Raw genomic sequence first — 17,524 nt, forward strand, 5'->3', positions numbered from 1 at the left:
TCATGGTGCATTTCGGAGGCTTAATTAATGGATTCATTCAGACGTTTCGCGGTGTTTCTGAAAGGATCCTCAGAAAGCTGAGTGCAGGGCTGGCTCATTTTTCATATTCCATTCTGCATTCCTCAGAACAGATGTAAATGAACTGCCATGTAACCTCTGTACTGTGAGAACTGCAAACCTGAAGGAGTGCACAAACCATTTCCACGAGTTGACCAACACTAAAAAAATCCCCGGTGACAAAACACATGGGCAGCCCGCTCCTTCTGATTGTTTTTAAGAACAATTCACGTGTTTTGACTGCTTTCTCCCCCTACTTTAGCACAGCAGTGGCATGGCGATGAAATTAGCAGAAGCACTGCAATAGCATCGTTTCTGTGTTATTTGCAAACTGATGGCTGGAGGCTGTGCAAATAATGGTTATGTCGGGAGTCTGGCTCCCAAGCAGACAAAAACAATGTCTTACAAAGATTGAGCAGCTCGTACCTGCGAGTGATGCATTAAGCTCCTTATTTATTGCTCTCGAAGGAACTTTGTTCATTGCATTACAGTTCGTACTCCTTCGGTCAATGAAAACTGCCACACACCCCCTGGGTTTGTTTTTCTGTCCATTATTCAACCAAGCAATTTCCTTCTTTCTCAGTCAATAAATTGCTACAGTATTAAATTGGTATTGCTGTGGAAATTAGTCATAGAGCACAGGCGATACTATATGGAGCCTGGTTAAAATATTCTCCTGAACAGAGCACAACAGCTGTATTCAATGAAATACGTGACACCTCAGTTCTTTTCAGTCTCTTTGGGCCAAATTCTATCACGAGTGTAAATCTAGACAGAGTTTGCTGATCTCATTGCAGTCCCGATGTATTTTTCTCTAATGAAGCAGAGAGCAGAACTTGCCTGGTAGCCTCTGACAGGGAATTAGCATTTCCATCACCTCCTAACAGTTAGCTCTGAGATGATGGGACACGTCCAACCCTTGCTAGTTGGCTAGCAAAATGCATCAAGAAAATAGCAAACTGTTCATGTCATTTCTAGAAACTGCACTTCTTACAAGCTGGACAGCACTGACCTGACAGCCATAATTCAGTTCTTGTAAGACCCCAGAGCTGAAAGCTGGCTGATAATGAAAGGTGTGCAGTGAGACACCCAGTGGCACCAAATGAACACCTCTGTCTCCTTCCAGCACCTTTCAAGAAGATGCTGGGGCTATTCCAAGGCACTGCAACGGAGGAACATAGAGTTACGGTTTAACCCAGTGAGAAGAGAGACTTCTGTGTCTCACTGCTTTATGTATCAGTGACCATGCTGTAGCTCACTCCCCCCACCTTGCACGAGGATCTCTAATCTGGAAGTTCTTGTGCAGTCCTAAAGTGAAAATTCATTTAATGTGTACAGTGATCTATTCATAGAGTCTGTTGGCTTCATTCCCCAGGAAAGCAAAAGTTCAAATTGCTTCATGGGGGGATTAAAATTATCACTGAGTGAGACACAAATGAGGAACTGAGGAATGTAATACAACTCTAAATTAAATCATCCAGAGAAATGCTTAAAGCCAGGCAGGATGCAGGTTCCCAGGTTGGTACTCTGAGCATACCGAAATACATGCTTGTTCCTGCTGAACTGTGGTGCCCTGTATATCTGTGTATCTCACACTGCTGTTATCTCATAGGGCCATATTAAGTAACTTAGAAAGACCTGGGTTTGCAGCACGTTTATTTTGTCCCCCTTTGCATGTTTTCACTGTGTTTGTCCACAATGACCAGCTATTAGTGTTAAAATTGTGCATGACTATGTCAGAGAGGAAAGAAAAAGAAGAGTCTGGGATGCATCCCTGCATTTTTCCCAAAAGGATACGTCCCTGTCTGTTCTTAACCTTTTCAAGCAGCCCTGAAATACATTTAGACAAAAGCAAGTGAAAGGGAAGGCTGTAAATAGCTTCACACATACAAAATGATAAACTAGAGAAGTAATGAGGATATATCACCCTCTGTCAGAATAAAAAATAATAAAAAGAGGAGTAGGATGTAGTACAAATATCACGGTTCCATCACAGTGTTCTTTCTGTTCCCTCCTCCTAATGTGGGGACAGAGACTCCTTGAGGGAATCAGCTGGGCTCTCACGGCCAGCCCAAGGTCTCCAGAAGAGCCACCAGCCTTTGGGGATACCTGACAGGACGGGGCGATGCTTTACCAACGGGACGCACCTGCACTGTGCTCAGGGCTGTTCCTGCATCTTCACTGCCTTTGCTGCTGAACACAAATGTGAGTCCGTTCCAGCTGAGCCTGATCCACATAAAACCTACAGGAAAAAAAAAACAACAGCAGCATCCTGGCTCCTCTTCCTCGTTAACAGTGGTTAATTTGCATTTTGTAGTCACTCATCATCTCAAAGCACAGGCACACAGTTGAAAGTGAATATATTACTGCCAATTGCCACCTGCCTGCTACCTTGTGTAACTAAGTGCATATTCACTCTCAGCAAATTTCATGTGTAAAATGGATTTTATCTCACTGCTGGGGTGCAAGCAGTGTTACTGCAGCTCAGCTATCAGACAATGATTTGATAAACCACTTTGTTTTGACCACATACAAACATACGGGCTTAGTTTGCCTTTGTATTTATAGCCTGCCTCACTTCTCAGATATGGTCTGAGACAGCCTGGTGTGGTTCACCTGCCAATCCATTTCAACCCACGCTGTAAACAAAAACAGGCTCAAGCCTGGCCTGCTTCCAGCTCAGTCTTTCAGCAGTGAGTTGAGCCCTGTCCCGCAGGAGGCAGTTGCCCATGATGAGCATGGTAAGCACAGCCTTCAGACAAAACGCCTGAGCTGAGGTTGTTTCATGGCACGCTGTCTTGGCTCCAGGACAGAAGAGCTAGATTGATCTGCATGATTTTAACCTTCCTCTTAAGTGAAGATGTTCCTCTGATGTGAGTCATTGGGCCGTTGTTCAGTCAGCCGTGCTGTATGATCCAGGATTTACTCAGAGCAAAGTAGCTTCAGGACAGGAAACCACGACAGACCAAGGCTGATCCTGACAACAGGATGCGCATTGGTAAGCAGACCCCTGCATCCACTATTGGAGCAGTTTGTCTGCAGTTCTGCTGAGCAGGGCACTGGGTGAGCTGCAGATGGCTGACATTACCAAAGCACTTATGCCCATGGAAACAATCCTTGCAGCCCTTCTGGCACCCAGCCTTTGGTCATTCATGCATTCAGACAGACCAGCTTTAACAATGCACTTTAATTCTTGCAGTCAGCAATATGTGTGATGACATACAGCTTAAAGCAGTGATACTGAATTATTTAGGTCTTTGGAAATAAGCTTAATGCAAAAGGAGCTTTTCAGAATATGACAATAGACAGTGGCTTCTGAAAGCTTTGCAAAACGTGAGCACTGCCCAGAATGAAGGAGAACCCCCAGGGCTGAATCAGCACAACTGCCCCTGGAAACTGAAGTGACTGGAAGAAGCAGGGAACACAGACACCAGCGTCCCACCTTGCAATCCAAGAGACAGATATCACAAATAGGGTATGCAGGATCTGACCTTAAAAATGTTACAGTCACTTCTGTCCAGCTACAGCAGCAATGCCCATGTGGGGAACTTGCACAAAAGCAAACATTTTGGCCATTGGTACTTCTAGGCTAAGGGTGCTTTATTGATGCCAGTCACTCCTGATCCCAGCTGTGATCAACAAAGGCTGAAACAGACTGAAATCCTCTGTTGGCATAAGCTGGCAATCATGCACTCTGTTGAACATATTTCTGAGAAATGGTAATTCTGCTGTCTCCTAATTTCTGAATTCCTGACCAGGAAGTATTGGCATTTCTTTTAAATTCCTCGCACAGATCTCACCACTGACCTAGAAACAATTTTCATCTGATAGGTATTTTGTTGGATGGCAATTAACTGAATTCGCTCCGAAGTTTATTTACTTTAGGAAATAAAATCTGCTCTGTATCTGGTTTCGTTTCCAGAAACAGAAGAAAACCAGTGCTTTGGGAATTTGTCTCCCTTCCAACACTCTCCCTATTATTTAATGGCAATCAAAATAATGCTAATCCTGGCAACATTTGCTGCAGTGATAAAAATGTTGTTCAGGCAAATCCAAACCCTCTGTTCATCAGCTCCATACAATCCTACCAACACTGCTAATGAAGATTAAACTCTTTCGCTGCAGAACCTATAGAGAGACGTAGCACCTTGTGTAACACAGCTGCTTTCTCCATATTGATTCCCTTCCCAGTAACACTGCTTCGCATGTCACCGCTAATTGCTGGTAGTTTTTATTCCCTTAAGGAATGTTGCTTCAGATCCATACCATTTGATCTGTTCTTGATGCTAACTATTAGAGCTCATGAATAATTTTACCAATGTTTTGCTTCAATTTTTGCTGCCTCAGCTTCAGGTCATCACTCTCTGTCCTATCCCATATGCAATGGATTTATGCTGTCCCCCAGGAAAGGAATTAACAAAGTAAGGAAAATGCAGTAGGTGACCTTGCAGACAAATCCCCAGTTATGTCTCCTCAGAGAAATTTCTCTCCTAAATTATAAAAATGTAGTTGTCTCCCTCTTTCTGTTGCCAAAGTCTTCATTACAGTGCCCTCAAAGTCAGACCCTGCCCAACAAGTAGCACCATTTATTACTGATCATCAGTGATTAAGTCACTTTTAACAGTACAAGACTGCTCATTTTCTCCTGAGTTTCACATTCTTTAACCTAAGCAGTCACATCCTTGGGCTTCAAAAGAAAGTTTGGGCAGCTTATACTGTGAAGAGGACTGAAGTTAAGACTCAAGCCCATTCCTCCATATACCAGCTTGCCAGCAGTGTGCTCAGAGCAGCAGGAAAGAAAAGATGATGTCTTTTACAAGAGAGATGTCCCAGTCAAGAAAAACCCACCTGGGCCCAATGCTGCAGTTCTCTGTATGAAGCGTTCAGAGCTCAAGGAGTAATTCACTCCACAGATAACCAAAAACACATGGAGCAACTAAGCAAAATAGAGACACTGCACGTGGATTTACTGCTCTTACAGTTTGTATTGCAGAGATGAGTACTTCAGAGCTGTTGTCTTCCAGGAAACAAGAGAAGCATGAAAGATTGAGCTAATCAAATTAGCAATGACAATAATTGCAAACAATCCCACTGAATATATAAGGCTTCTGAAAAGAGTTATAATTTAAGTGGCCTCTTTGCTGTTCCCCAGAAAATCAGCTGATTTTAGAGGAAAGACAGCATGAATAAGAGGGCCTTAAAGAAGCCCTAATCCTGAGAAAATAAATTGCTGCGACTCAAGCAGATAAACTGGCTGAAAATAGAGAAAGAAGTTACAGACCCTTTGCTTCTACCAGGTGATACGGGAACTTCATATATATTTTTCCCCTAGGAAAAAATAAGCCACCTCTGAAAGCATTTGAACCTATCAATCAGCATAACATTATTTGAAATGTCAACATGTTGAGTTCTGCCTTATCAGGGTACCAAGAAGCTTAAAAACTCCTGATTATTTTAGGATGAGATGCCATCTAAATAATTATCCAGGTTTGTATTTGATGCAATAGTGGCAGCTAAGTCCCACCGAAGATTCAGAATACTGATGCTCCACTCACGCTTAATTTTGGGAGTACTTCACAACCGGTCACCTCTGGCTCTTGTGCTGATGAAGACTTGTGGTGTGTGGCCCTGTATCAAGCACAGAATGGGGCTGCTACACTGCCCACCTCGTGTTGGCTAACAAGACTACAAGAACACAAAAAGTGCTTTCTGACACCTGTTTGGGTCTCTTTGTGGTTCAGTGCCCTGAATCTCTAATTGGTGGAACGTAATTCCGCCCAGACTTGGAGAGGAAATTCCTATTTAAGATAGCTGTGTTGAAGTTGTTTGAATCCTGGTGATTTAGGAGATGAGAGCCCTGTGCTTCCATGGACTGAAAGCTGAATGGGTTTCAGAGGCAGACTTGCAGAGAGCAGGACGGCTCTCAGACAGATTTGCTGTCAGCTCCCCTGAAGCCAGTGAAGCAATGACAGCTGACACTGACAGTTCACCTCAGGAGGAACACCTACAGTTATATGAACAGGAAAGAAGACATGCAAGAACGTGATCTGTGTCAAGACACCCACTGCTGGGAGCTTTCCCTTCAGACAAGAAGCTCCATAACTTCTTTACAAAGGTCTTTACAGAGCTGCTGGCTGCTCGCAGAGATGGGAGAAAAGGATGAAATGAGGCTCTTGCTACAGGTGCCCTTGCTACTGTCTTCCTGCAGCCAGGGCTATCAGATGGAAACCTTCCGTTCGTAGTCCCACTGTTGGTATATATGTGTAAAACTGTCCAGCAAATTTATCTTTTTGCCAACCAAAAGGCCACGTTTGCCAGAACTCCTTCTCTTTAAATTCTGTGAATGGAACAGGGAAATATGAAATTAATTTTAAAACTGTTAAGTCAAAAGAAAAAAATAAATTCCAGCAAAACCAAGACTTACCCCTTCAAATATTGTAAATGCATGCAAGCTCTCTGTTCTTACACTAGATTTGATTTTCAATTACCTAATATAAGGTCTCTTCTCAAGTAAGTAGAACATCCTTTAGTAGCATGTTTCTGGAGTATTTGGTTAATGATACAAAATTAAGAAAAATATCTGTCACGGTTCATGCGACAACCACAACTGACAGGGATTGCTATTGGAGTCGGTGTCGTTATTAAGAATAATAAACAAATACTGGTAAGTATCAAAAGAAACTGATGGATTTTCGTAAGATACTCTTTTAGGGAGCACGAGCCATTTCTGTATATGCCTTCAACACACGTACCATTCTGTCTGTAGGTACTCTTGTCCAATATACCTGAGGATTGATAACATTTTTATCATTATTACATGCCCATAACTATATTGACTAAAACACAGATCCATTTTTCTTACACTGATTTGAGCTTACACGCTCCTCCTTCCTAGCTTAAATAAAACATAACCACCTGATCTTCTTTGATGTGATTTCCCAAACATAACTGACACAGAGACAGGCTTTCATGTTAAAAGGAAACAAAAACCACAGTACAGTAAGGAACATATTTGGTCACAATGACTCCCAAACTACTGATGCTTGTAACTGCAGCGCAGCTGATCCAGAAGCTTTTTCAGCCCAAAGTTGTCTACAAAATAGAATCTGTTTTATTCAAAGGACCGTGCCAAGATACATGCTAATTACAGAAATGCCCTTCTGCAAAGCCACTGTTCTATTTAGTCCAGTGACAAACTGCCAAATGTATGTAGTTTAAGTAGGTAATAAGAGCAGTCAGGTCTAAGGTCAGCCCAGGAGATACCAGCAGTGACTCAGTGCTGTGTGCCCTGGGCTGAGCTGGCAGGGCCCTTGGCTTACGGGCTGTGGGTCCTCTGTGAAGGTTTGTCAGCACCGTGGTGCAGGTTACTGTGAACTCACCTGAGGGATCACTTATAAACTCAGCAGCCTCATCTAATCTTTTGCCTTTGGTCACATGTAATGAGTGTTCCCGTTTCCTGTGGTGCCCTCCTTGCCTCGATGCTGAACCTAACAAAAGGCTCCATGCAGTGCTGCTCAGCGTCACTCCCTGCCCTTCCACAGCAGCTCTGGAACCACTGTCAGCCAGCTGCTATTTCTCAGTTCCTAGGGAAAACACAAATAAGCGCTGAGACACAATCATAGAAATAGGTCTGCAAAAAACAATAGGCATAGGGAACAAACTGAAATTTGGCTCTAGACAGACATGTACTAAAACAAGGCCTGGTGAGATGAAAGGAAGAAACAGTGAGTGAAAAGGAGTCTCCAGGGCCTTGTCCTCTTTATTTACGCCATACCAACACGCACCAGACAACAAAGACACAAGTACAAAAAAGCCAAGTCTCTGTTTTCATGTGATTGTATGCGTCAAGCAAAGGGATGAGTTATATACAAGAAGTTCTGTCTGAGATACCTTGCAATACCTATGCTGCAAGGTATTAATTTAAGGGAAAAAATTGTGTCATCCAAAATACCAACAATTTCTATTTATTAAAACAAAAATTGCTTAGCACTGCAGTGAGAATGAGGGGTTTGTTCCAAGTCTATTTTCTACTCAACAGTCTAACTAGTTTCCTGCTGTGCTGTGTCCCTAATAGGTCCATGGACTAAAAACAAAGTTTCTTCTGCTAAATGAGGTTTCAGACTTATGCAGGGAGAGACTACATATTGCAACGAAGGGAAAGTTGAAAAATAAAAGAAAGGGAAAAGAAATAAAGAAGTTTCTTAAGCTCTTTGCTGCCCTCTGGTCTCCCTGGAGGATTCAGAGCCAGAAGAGAAAACAGAGAAACAGACTGACTTGTTGGAGGCAGAACTGGAATTTTCTGTGTATTTTAATGACTGACACGGACACAGCAGAGGCATTGCTATGAGGGGCCTGTAAGGGGCCAATGGCATTGCAAGTGTTGCACCAAGTGCTATTAACTCTTTTCTCCTGTTACCAGTATCATCAGATCGGCAAATGGCTTGGGTTGGAAGGGACCTCAAACACCACCAGCCCCAACCCATGGGCTGGCTGCCTCCACCAGCTCAGGCTGCCAGGGCTCCATCCCACCTGGCCTTGAGCAGCTCCAGGGATGGGGCAGCCACAGCTCTCTGGCAGCAGGGCCTCACCGCTGAGTAAAGAATGTTTTCCTAACATCTAACCTGAATTCCCCCTCTTTTAGTTTAAAACCATTTCCCCTTCTCCTATCACTGTCTTCTTCTGCCTGTAGGCTGAAGCTCATGATCTTCGTGAAGAAATGCTGGATGTTAAATTTGGCTGTCCTCACACAAAGACTGCTGTAGGAAAGGTAAAGGGGGAAAATGCCTTTTTGGTTTTTTTTGCCCTGACCACAGTTTGGTGCTTAGGTAGCATCAGTTGAGGTCTTCAAAACACAGCTGCAGCAAATTATCTGGCTCAGCAATATTGTAGAAATAGCTGAATAGCTTTGCAGCATCAACTTTTTTTATTGATAGGTATTACGTGATTAGCAGTGCCTGTTTATGGGTCTGGGGTTTGGCACTGCCAACAGGGCAACTCAAGCACATTTCAAGATCAAAGTACAATACAGAAATACAGTGTACTGGAGCATTACAAATTTCTTATATTATTATTTCAGATATATTTGGGGAAGATATTTGCTCCATCTGAAGTTCCTGAAAGGCTTTGCATTGCTTTCAGTGATCCCAAATTGCAGCCCAAAAAGAGCTGACCTAAATCTAACATACGGTATAGAGAAGGAAACAGATTTAGATTTGAATCTCAACTCCATCACTGAATTTCTTCATTAGTTCTGGTAAATCATTTTGACTTTTATTACTTCTATGTCCGATTCTCAATTTCCAAGATAAGAATCAGTTCTTTTTCACACAACACTGCAAGGATCCTTTAAAAAAAAATAATCACGTAAAATACAATGACATCCCTCCATCTGAGGGAAGATGGATAGATAATTGAATATATTTTCTTAGAAGAAAACAGCCTTAAAAAGCCAGAAAAATCTCTTTATGTCCATAAGGAAAACAGAATTTCTTTCAGCTGAAAACCTGACCAGACATTAGAACAGGCTGCAAAGCGTGCTTAAAGCTGCCAAGAAAGCCCTGGGCAGAAAAGAGTTTCAGATTCCAGTATTAATTTTCAAGGATTTTGCTTTTAAAAGCGGAGTCCATAGGAATGTTTAGTTTGCAGCTTTTATCCGGGCCTGAAAGACAGTCGGGGCATCAGATGTCCTGCAAACTAACTGGCCCTTATTTCACTTGCATCATGGATGGCACAAAGGCTGGCAGACTAATTTCAAGATTATCTGCAGCATTGTTTTCGGTGTGAACCCGGTGGCAAGGAATGCAAGAGGTTCTGTGGAGCTGGTATTTCGCCCGGGCAGCAGAACAGGCTTCACATTCACAGCATGGGGAGGAACCACAGCTCCCTTCTGCCCACTAAAAAATTTGATGTCCAAGAAATATTTAACTTGGCTTTTGACAGAAGATGAGGTGACTTAGAAGAGCTGGATTTATCTTGGGAAATGTCTCAAGAAGCTCGATTTCAGGATGGCTGTCAGAATTCTGAGCAGAAGCCATTAAACATTATGCTCCTAATCTTTATCCGGATTTTAATATACCAAGACTTGGACTACAGGCTACGCTGGTGCTGCAGAAGAATAGCACGAAAGCAGCAGGTTATCTTGTCACGTCCTGTATGTCCCCAAGGAGAGCACAGTGAAGTCACCTGTGGCATGTTCCCACGTACAGCAGCCAGCAGGGGCTCCTGTGCAGCCCCACCTCCAATCTTTCTATCTCCAGCTGCATGCAGGCAGAACTCTTTAGCAAAGGCAATGAAAGGATTTCTTCAGCTCTGCTTCCCCTGCACATTCTACCAGTCTCTGAGAGCACTGTCACCCCAGACACATAAAGCAGCATTTCCTCTCAAAACTGAGCATGTTTTAGCATTGTAGATGCAGACACCACACCTGACAGTGTTACCAGTGTTTTGCTCAGAACCAAACTGCATTCAGGCCACATATGCAAATTCTTCTCCATTTTGGAAGAGAGTTGGGCTGAGAGGGAAGAGTAAATAAATAAATATTTTCTTTTTCTTCGTTTTCTTAAGTCCAGAGAGAGAAATAAACTAATTAGGGCTGAGTTTTCCACCAGAGTAGGCTTGTTAAAAATTTGCTAGCAAAGTTATCATTCAAATGAATAAACCTTGTGTATATGAACATGCTGACAAATATTTCTCCTTGCACAGGTCTGTCACAGTCACTTACAGGAAGAAGCATTTTCTTCCAAATCTTTTATTGTGTTGACCACAGAGGGCTCCTGTCAGACACAGCTCTGCTAACACACCCCACCCAAATTAACAACAGCAGCTACTCTGTAATCTCTGTCCACATACTCAGTGGGCTGTGTGCTTCCATCCACACCCTCTCCTGTGTTTGAACGTTCACCTTGAGCCATCCAAGAGCTCAAAAGGTTCATTTTAGCCCCTTTTCACACTATGCAATTTATTCTAGGACCAAAAGTCTTGCACAGAGAAAAGCAAACCATTGAGCAGCGTTCAGGAACTGAATGGCATTTCCCAGATGAGACAGATCTCCAACTCGCAGTGAAAACCTAGGGCTCCAGCACACTCCTGAGCTGCTCTGTGCCCGTTCACAGGATCAGGCTCAGTAGAGGTACAGACTGCCAATCCCTGCTCATGAGAACATGCTCTCCCGGATTTAGCCTCCCAAGCGGTCCCAGTTCAGAAAGAGGCCGTTGCTTCCATTCTGCAGTGGAATGAGTTCTCCCTGCACACGCCTTTGCAGCTGAAGCTCCTTGGCATGCTGATGGGGAGGCTGGTGCCTGGCACAGCTGGCCCTGCAGTATTACATCTAACCTGTCAGAGCTCATTTTCAGTCTCGTTATTCAGGGGCTGGCGCACCGCCAAATCATCTCCAATGGTTCAGCAGCGCAGGATCCCCTGGGGTGCATTTTGTTTTCAGATCTCTCTCTCCAGCCTCACACAACAAAGCTCTGTCATAAAACCTGTGCAGAGAGCATATTTCTGTGCTTACTAACACAAACTAGTGGCATGTGTGCCTGGCTCTGAAAGTCCACATTGGCATTGGTCTGCCTGTCATAAGCATCTCTGCTTAGGCTGACAGTCTCGTGTTAGTGATGCTGAGCAGACTGAAAAACAGCCTTCCTATATAGGAAAAGTCCTTTCTGTAAATACAGGCTTCTATTTTCACTCCTCCTATGTTCAGCAGTAAGTAAATACACAGTAGGTCACACCAGCTTGAGTTGTTTTGAAATGCATTTTCCCTCTCCTTTTCACCCCCTAGACCTGAATCTTTCTTTTTGCAGCATTTTCTCTTGCAGCCCATATGAATCAAAGAAGTATGTAATGTAAAGAAGAATTCTACATCTGCTACCTGTTCTTCCTGCCTCACTCTGCTCATCTGCTCTGCAGGAACAGTCGGACTTGCCAAGTTGCATGCATCAGCATCACAAAGCAAAAATGTTGCCAGCTCGAGGTGCCTTAAAAAGGAAAAAGACTGATTCAGGGAAGTCAAGACTGGAGGCACACTGCATCCCCATAAAACAGTGCAGAGAAGATAAGACAAGTGCGTACATGGAATATCACTTGAAGTTGGAAGGTAGAGTTACAAGAAATAATACACCTAACATCTTCCAATCTTCCAAAAAGAACTAAGGAACATAAAATCACAAAAAAATTTAAGATCCATACAGTATTTTCTTGCTTTACAAGAAGCTTATGGAAGATTCCTATGAATGACATGTTAGCTTTCTACCCTTGAAAAGTAACACCGTCTTTTTTTGCAATGCAGTAGGAAGAACTATTCTCCATGAGTATCTAAGAAGTAACAAGCCTGGCAATGCTAAACCAAAGGAGCAGTTACATACCTTGTGATGTAACAGGTTTCAGTCTGTACTGAACAGAAATGTAAAATATTCAGTGAAGAACTCAGAAGGATATTTATTAAGATGAGAGGACTATCAGAACCTCCATCATGTCTCAGTTCTTAATGGTCATTGTGTGGTGCCAGTTTGAGAAGAGATGAATTTGCACACTGACTCTGGGACTACATATACTAACACTCCTAGATTCCTAAGAGTTGAAAAATTTGACCTGAATTTTCTGAAGAGTGCCTCAGGTGGGCTCTTAGTCAGGAAAAAAAACAAGACAAGAGAGACCAAAAGAATGACCAGCAGGCTAATGCTCCTAATTACAGCCCTGTAACAGATTATATCTGTAGCCTTAGGCAAGCTGCTTCAGCGCTCTGCAGGGCCTGACAGCAAAGGACTAAACAGCAACGAGCAGCAGTACAGACAGGCTCTTTGATGTGCATTCTAGCTTGCTATTTCATGTGGATCAAACAGTTACCAAGCTGATGGATTGGTTGAGTTCAAGGTACTACAGAAAATCTCAATACCCTCTCTTAAATCCCCGACAGTCAGCTGTCCTCTTGCTCCATATCCTCAAGCACTGTGCTCAAGAGGAGAATTTCTTCTGCAGTTGCTATTTTTCTACTCACACACTAAACACGAAAAAGCATGCTAAACAAACAGAGGTAAAACAAACCGACACAACTAACCGATCTCACACAAGAGTGAATGAACAGCATCACCAAGCCCAGCAAAACTGCTCAAACTTTCTCAGACAGGATCAAACCCAAGGCTTTTGGAATCAAACTGTTCATTTAACCAGTTATTGACCCAGCTTCTTTAAACTAATTACTTGAACTATTCATCTGGGCAAAAAGAAACAAAAATCAAGTCTTTTTCTGGCCTCTGCACATGGCTGATTTTCTGACAGTGCCAATCAGTCCCTCTGTAGCACTGTAAATTGGTTACACAATTTGTGTCTTAAATATCTTTAAAAGCAGACAATTGGCAATGAGATGTGTACACAGATTAACCCGGTCATATTTCGTAGCATGTGGGATTTGACATTGAGAGGTATCTAAATAATTCTGACACATTTTCTTAAACTACAGGTTGTTTTGTTTTGCTGGCAAAGAGGCACTGAGGCATTAGTGTGGCAGACAGATACTCTTGAGAAGACATCTATTCCCAAAAAAGTAGCACCACCAGTCATTTGATCATATCTGCTCAAGTACTCCACGCCACGATGCTGAAGGTCTCTGGGTTCAGTCCTGAGGATGATGCAGCAGAGACCACAGAGTAAGTTTCAGAGATAGGAAAGGTTCCTGAGCTCTTCAGAAGGTACAGATCCCTCTGAAGGCTCTCAGTACTTGATTTACTGTTTGTGCAGACAGTGCTGACGCATATGGAGTGTACAGAATGGTCATCCAACAGTAAGAAATGCACTGCATGTACTCACCTGCTTCAATGATATGCATTTGTCCTGAAAGCAGTAACTTTCCTCTCCCAGAAAACAGTTTGTACTGAGATTGCTGTGAATAGGATTAATGTGGTGATTTGAAGGACTGGGAGCAAGGAGAACCTTGCAGCTAAAAGACATTCTTAGGTGTTCAGACGGACAGCCTCAGCTACAAGGCTTTATTTATACAGGCAGATGCACACATCTATGCACACATCTGCCAGCCTGCTGGGGAGTACGTCATTGCTGGAGCTGGTGAGGCTTGCCAGTGCTGGTTTTTCAGTGAGAGCCTCAGCTGAACACACTGTTCAGATATGTATCCAGCTGTTCATATAGATCAGTAATCACAACAGCAACAACTTTCAGAGCAGAGACTTCAGGCAACACTTGAGACTGCAAACCATCTCAGTGATTATCAGCTTGAAAGATTCAGGCTGGTACGTCCTGATTCCTTCATCTCTTCCCCTTATACTTAAGCTTAACTTCATCCTCCTGCTACGAGACTCAGGTAACAAATGACTACCATAGATGTGCCCCTAGGTGTCCAACACAGCAGTTCGCATGTACAAAACATACCGATGCATCACACATCAGAACTCAGCTGGCTCTGCAGTGATGGCGTTTCATTTACAGCACAACAGTATTTTGGATTTTTATGTATTTATTTTTTGTCAACTACAGCTCTGAGCCCTATCAGAATATAACATCTTTAGATATTTAATATTTTGAGATAACCATGTCTACCTGTGACTGCTCTGTCTGTCTACAGTGACAGGAAAGGTCTTGAATCTGCCTGCTGCCAAAAATATCAGCTATTGCAGCTTGGCACAGTGCAGAGCCTCCCCTAGGACCTTGCTTTAAGGTGTCTTAAGCAATGGGTTAGTCCCAGAGAGACCTGCTGTAAACAGCTACCTTCGCCAGTTCTGCACCATTTCAGCTACCTCAGATAATTCAGCTTCAAGACAGGACAAATTCAGCTTCAAGACAGGACAGTGCTTATCTGAGAGTCACAGACAGTGAATGCAGACCTGTCGATTTCAGTCCAAAAATTATTATTTTCTGGAAAGCGTGTAGTGACACCTTCAAGCAGTCAATTAACCTTAGCAGTGCTCTGGGATATTCTTGAGGCTTTTTCTGAATGCTCAATGATAACCATAATGGATTATGCTATGCACATACTTCTATATTCCTTCTCTGTCTACTGAAAGGCATGGAGATGCCAAAAAGACAAAGTTCAACAAGTGCTTGTGCTGTGCACTGAAACGCAGGTCTGGGAGGAAGGGGAAAATCTTCTGCATTTGCTGTCCCTCTTAGGGCCTTACCAAGAGCCTGAACAATTGAACAGGAAATGACTGACTTCATTTCCTATGCCATTGCATACCACAAGCTTACTCCTACCACTGTATTCTCAAGTACACTGATCACTGCTTTCAAGCATCAACACCTTATCAGGGAGATGACCCATTTGCAGGATCTCAAACATCACCACTTTCACCTTATATCCAACTAGCAATATTTTACTGAGCTATGATCCCTTCCTTGTAACCCCTAGCTATGTAACAGCAACAAGAGCTAGACTCTTGCATTTAACAGCAGTGTATCTAAACACATAGCTTACTGCAGTAAACAAGTGTGCATGACAAGCTCAGATTGTACTTTGAATATTCAAGTAAATTTAAAACATGATGCTAGCATACATAAATACTTGTATACCCACAGAATTCTGAGCATCTCACAGATTTATTATCACTGTTAGAATTTTTTCAGCAGAAAGGGTAACACTTAAAATACACAGATAAAAGAGTCAATTTGTTATACCAGAATCTCAGGAGACATCCTGCAGGAGACAACCCAGCAGCAGGCACCCAGATGTGTGTGTTCCCCACGAGCAGTGTGCCATCAGGGCTCCACCTAAAAACCATTCAGCAGCAACAACAAATGAAGTTTCCAATAGTGTGCAAGAAAAGTGAGAGCCAAGTAAATCAAGTACCTTGTCCAAGACCATTCCAGAGATCAGCTTTAGTGCCAGGAACAGAACATACCTTGTCTACTTTCCTGCTGTTTAATTGTATTCACTCCGTAGTGGCTGCTCCGTGGCTCCCATGGACATGCCCTCTCTCTTTGTATACATGTCCTCCAAATTCTTTACCTCATCATCTTATCTTCCCAGCTTAACCTTAAGGCAAATGATGCATGTTCAGCAATTACAGCTTTCTCTCCAACTCAGTTCTTCCAGCTCCTTTTGTTCTCTCTCAGCTATCACTGGCATGGAGGCAACCTGAATGCCAACACTGTGACTCCAACCTTGCTGCAACATGGAGTGAAGGAGACCAGGGGACATCCTGGACGCTCCTCCAGTTCTGACTGCAGACAGCCCACGGGAGCAGACCCAGCCTGCAACAGTGATTCCTTCCACCTCTACATTCCTTTCGAGGCAGGCTTGCAGGTTCCTTCTGTCCTGTGCTTTCAACACAGCTCCCATATTGCACAGATTGACAGCTATCAGCAATCTCTGCATAGTTCTGACATCCTATATGCTAAGCAGTAACAGGTGACTTCACATCAAAGGTAAATCTGCCACATTAAGTATAACCCAGTACCACAGATTAGCATAATTTCCTGCAGCTCTGCTGATTACAGTACAAATTAATACATCGTAATATATTAGCAAAGCTTGCCACAGAGGCTGAGGAGTGGGATCTGCTCTGTCCCATGCAAGGTATATTTCAGATATATATTTGAGAATGGAATTGACCCACAGCAGTCAATTCAAATTCACCTCTCTATGAACAGATTTTCAGTCATCATTCACGACCCAGGCCAGCTGCACATCCAAGAAGTGATTTGTACACAGATGCTTCATTATGTGCAGAAATAAGCAAGAAGTTCTGAAGATATCTCAGCTGGAAGCTACCCATGCCTGTCTGTCTCATGATAAGAGGAAACCTGGGAAGTTTAAATGCAAAACCAAAACATACTGTCTGAAGAGACTCTCCAGCTCACTCTGTCCTCCAATGTCCAGAGGCAACAAACTGTGTCAAGAACGCAAGATGAGTTAAAACTGTGTGAGAACTGAAATGATCTGCAGAAAAAAATCAATGCAAACCTGTGTTAAGGAGCCACACGAGAGATTAGAAAAGATCAGTAGCTTAACAAGAAGTTTTTGAGGAACAGAAATATTAATCGTACTTATTATGCTTTGCAATGCCTTTAAGGCAGAGCTTGCCTAACAGAGGTGCTGCATTGCCATTGATTTCCCCATAAGGTCCATGATGTATGAAAAATTGAGGAGCTGTAATGAAAAATTATTTGCTAGCTAGATTGGAAAGTTAGCTTTGCAAAAGTAACTTGTATGCAACTTCCATAAAGCAGGAGAAAAATTGTACTGTTCATGACAGGGCAAGGAAAACAGCATGGAGTAATGTGCAAAGCAGGTTGGGTTTCCACAATCAAACTAGGGAAGTTACAGTAACATCTGCAAAGATTTTTTCCCACCTGGGCAATCCTTCAAGCTCGTGTTGTTGGGAATTTTTTGTGCCAACCAGAGGGAGGATGACTTTTTGGGTGCTTGTGTATTCATGGCAAAACAGAAGGAGAGCAGAAGGAAATGTTCTCCATCTTCATAAAGTTACAGTGGAAAGGGACTGCTGTTCTTTAATAGACA

The 17,524-nt window shown here is 42.9% G+C and overlaps 1 protein-coding gene across 1 annotated transcript in view; it reads right to left on the reverse strand.

Annotated features, from left to right (window-relative positions):
• LOC125699563 (ras-related GTP-binding protein A) overlaps window positions 1-17,524 on the reverse strand; it is a 48,002-nt gene that overhangs the window by 16,769 nt on the left and 13,709 nt on the right. Inside the window, exons 3-4 of the mRNA XM_048959208.1 lie at window positions 7,437-7,640; window positions 2,205-6,394 (exon numbers count right to left, since the gene is read on the reverse strand). Of these exons, the coding sequence (XP_048815165.1) occupies window positions 2,205-2,294 (90 nt within the window). The 5' untranslated portion in view covers window positions 2,295-6,394; window positions 7,437-7,640. The remainder of the gene's footprint in view (window positions 1-2,204; window positions 6,395-7,436; window positions 7,641-17,524) is intronic.

Source organism: Lagopus muta, chromosome 13 (assembly GCF_023343835.1).
Source record: "Lagopus muta isolate bLagMut1 chromosome 13, bLagMut1 primary, whole genome shotgun sequence".
Lineage (NCBI taxonomy): Eukaryota > Metazoa > Chordata > Aves > Galliformes > Phasianidae > Lagopus > Lagopus muta.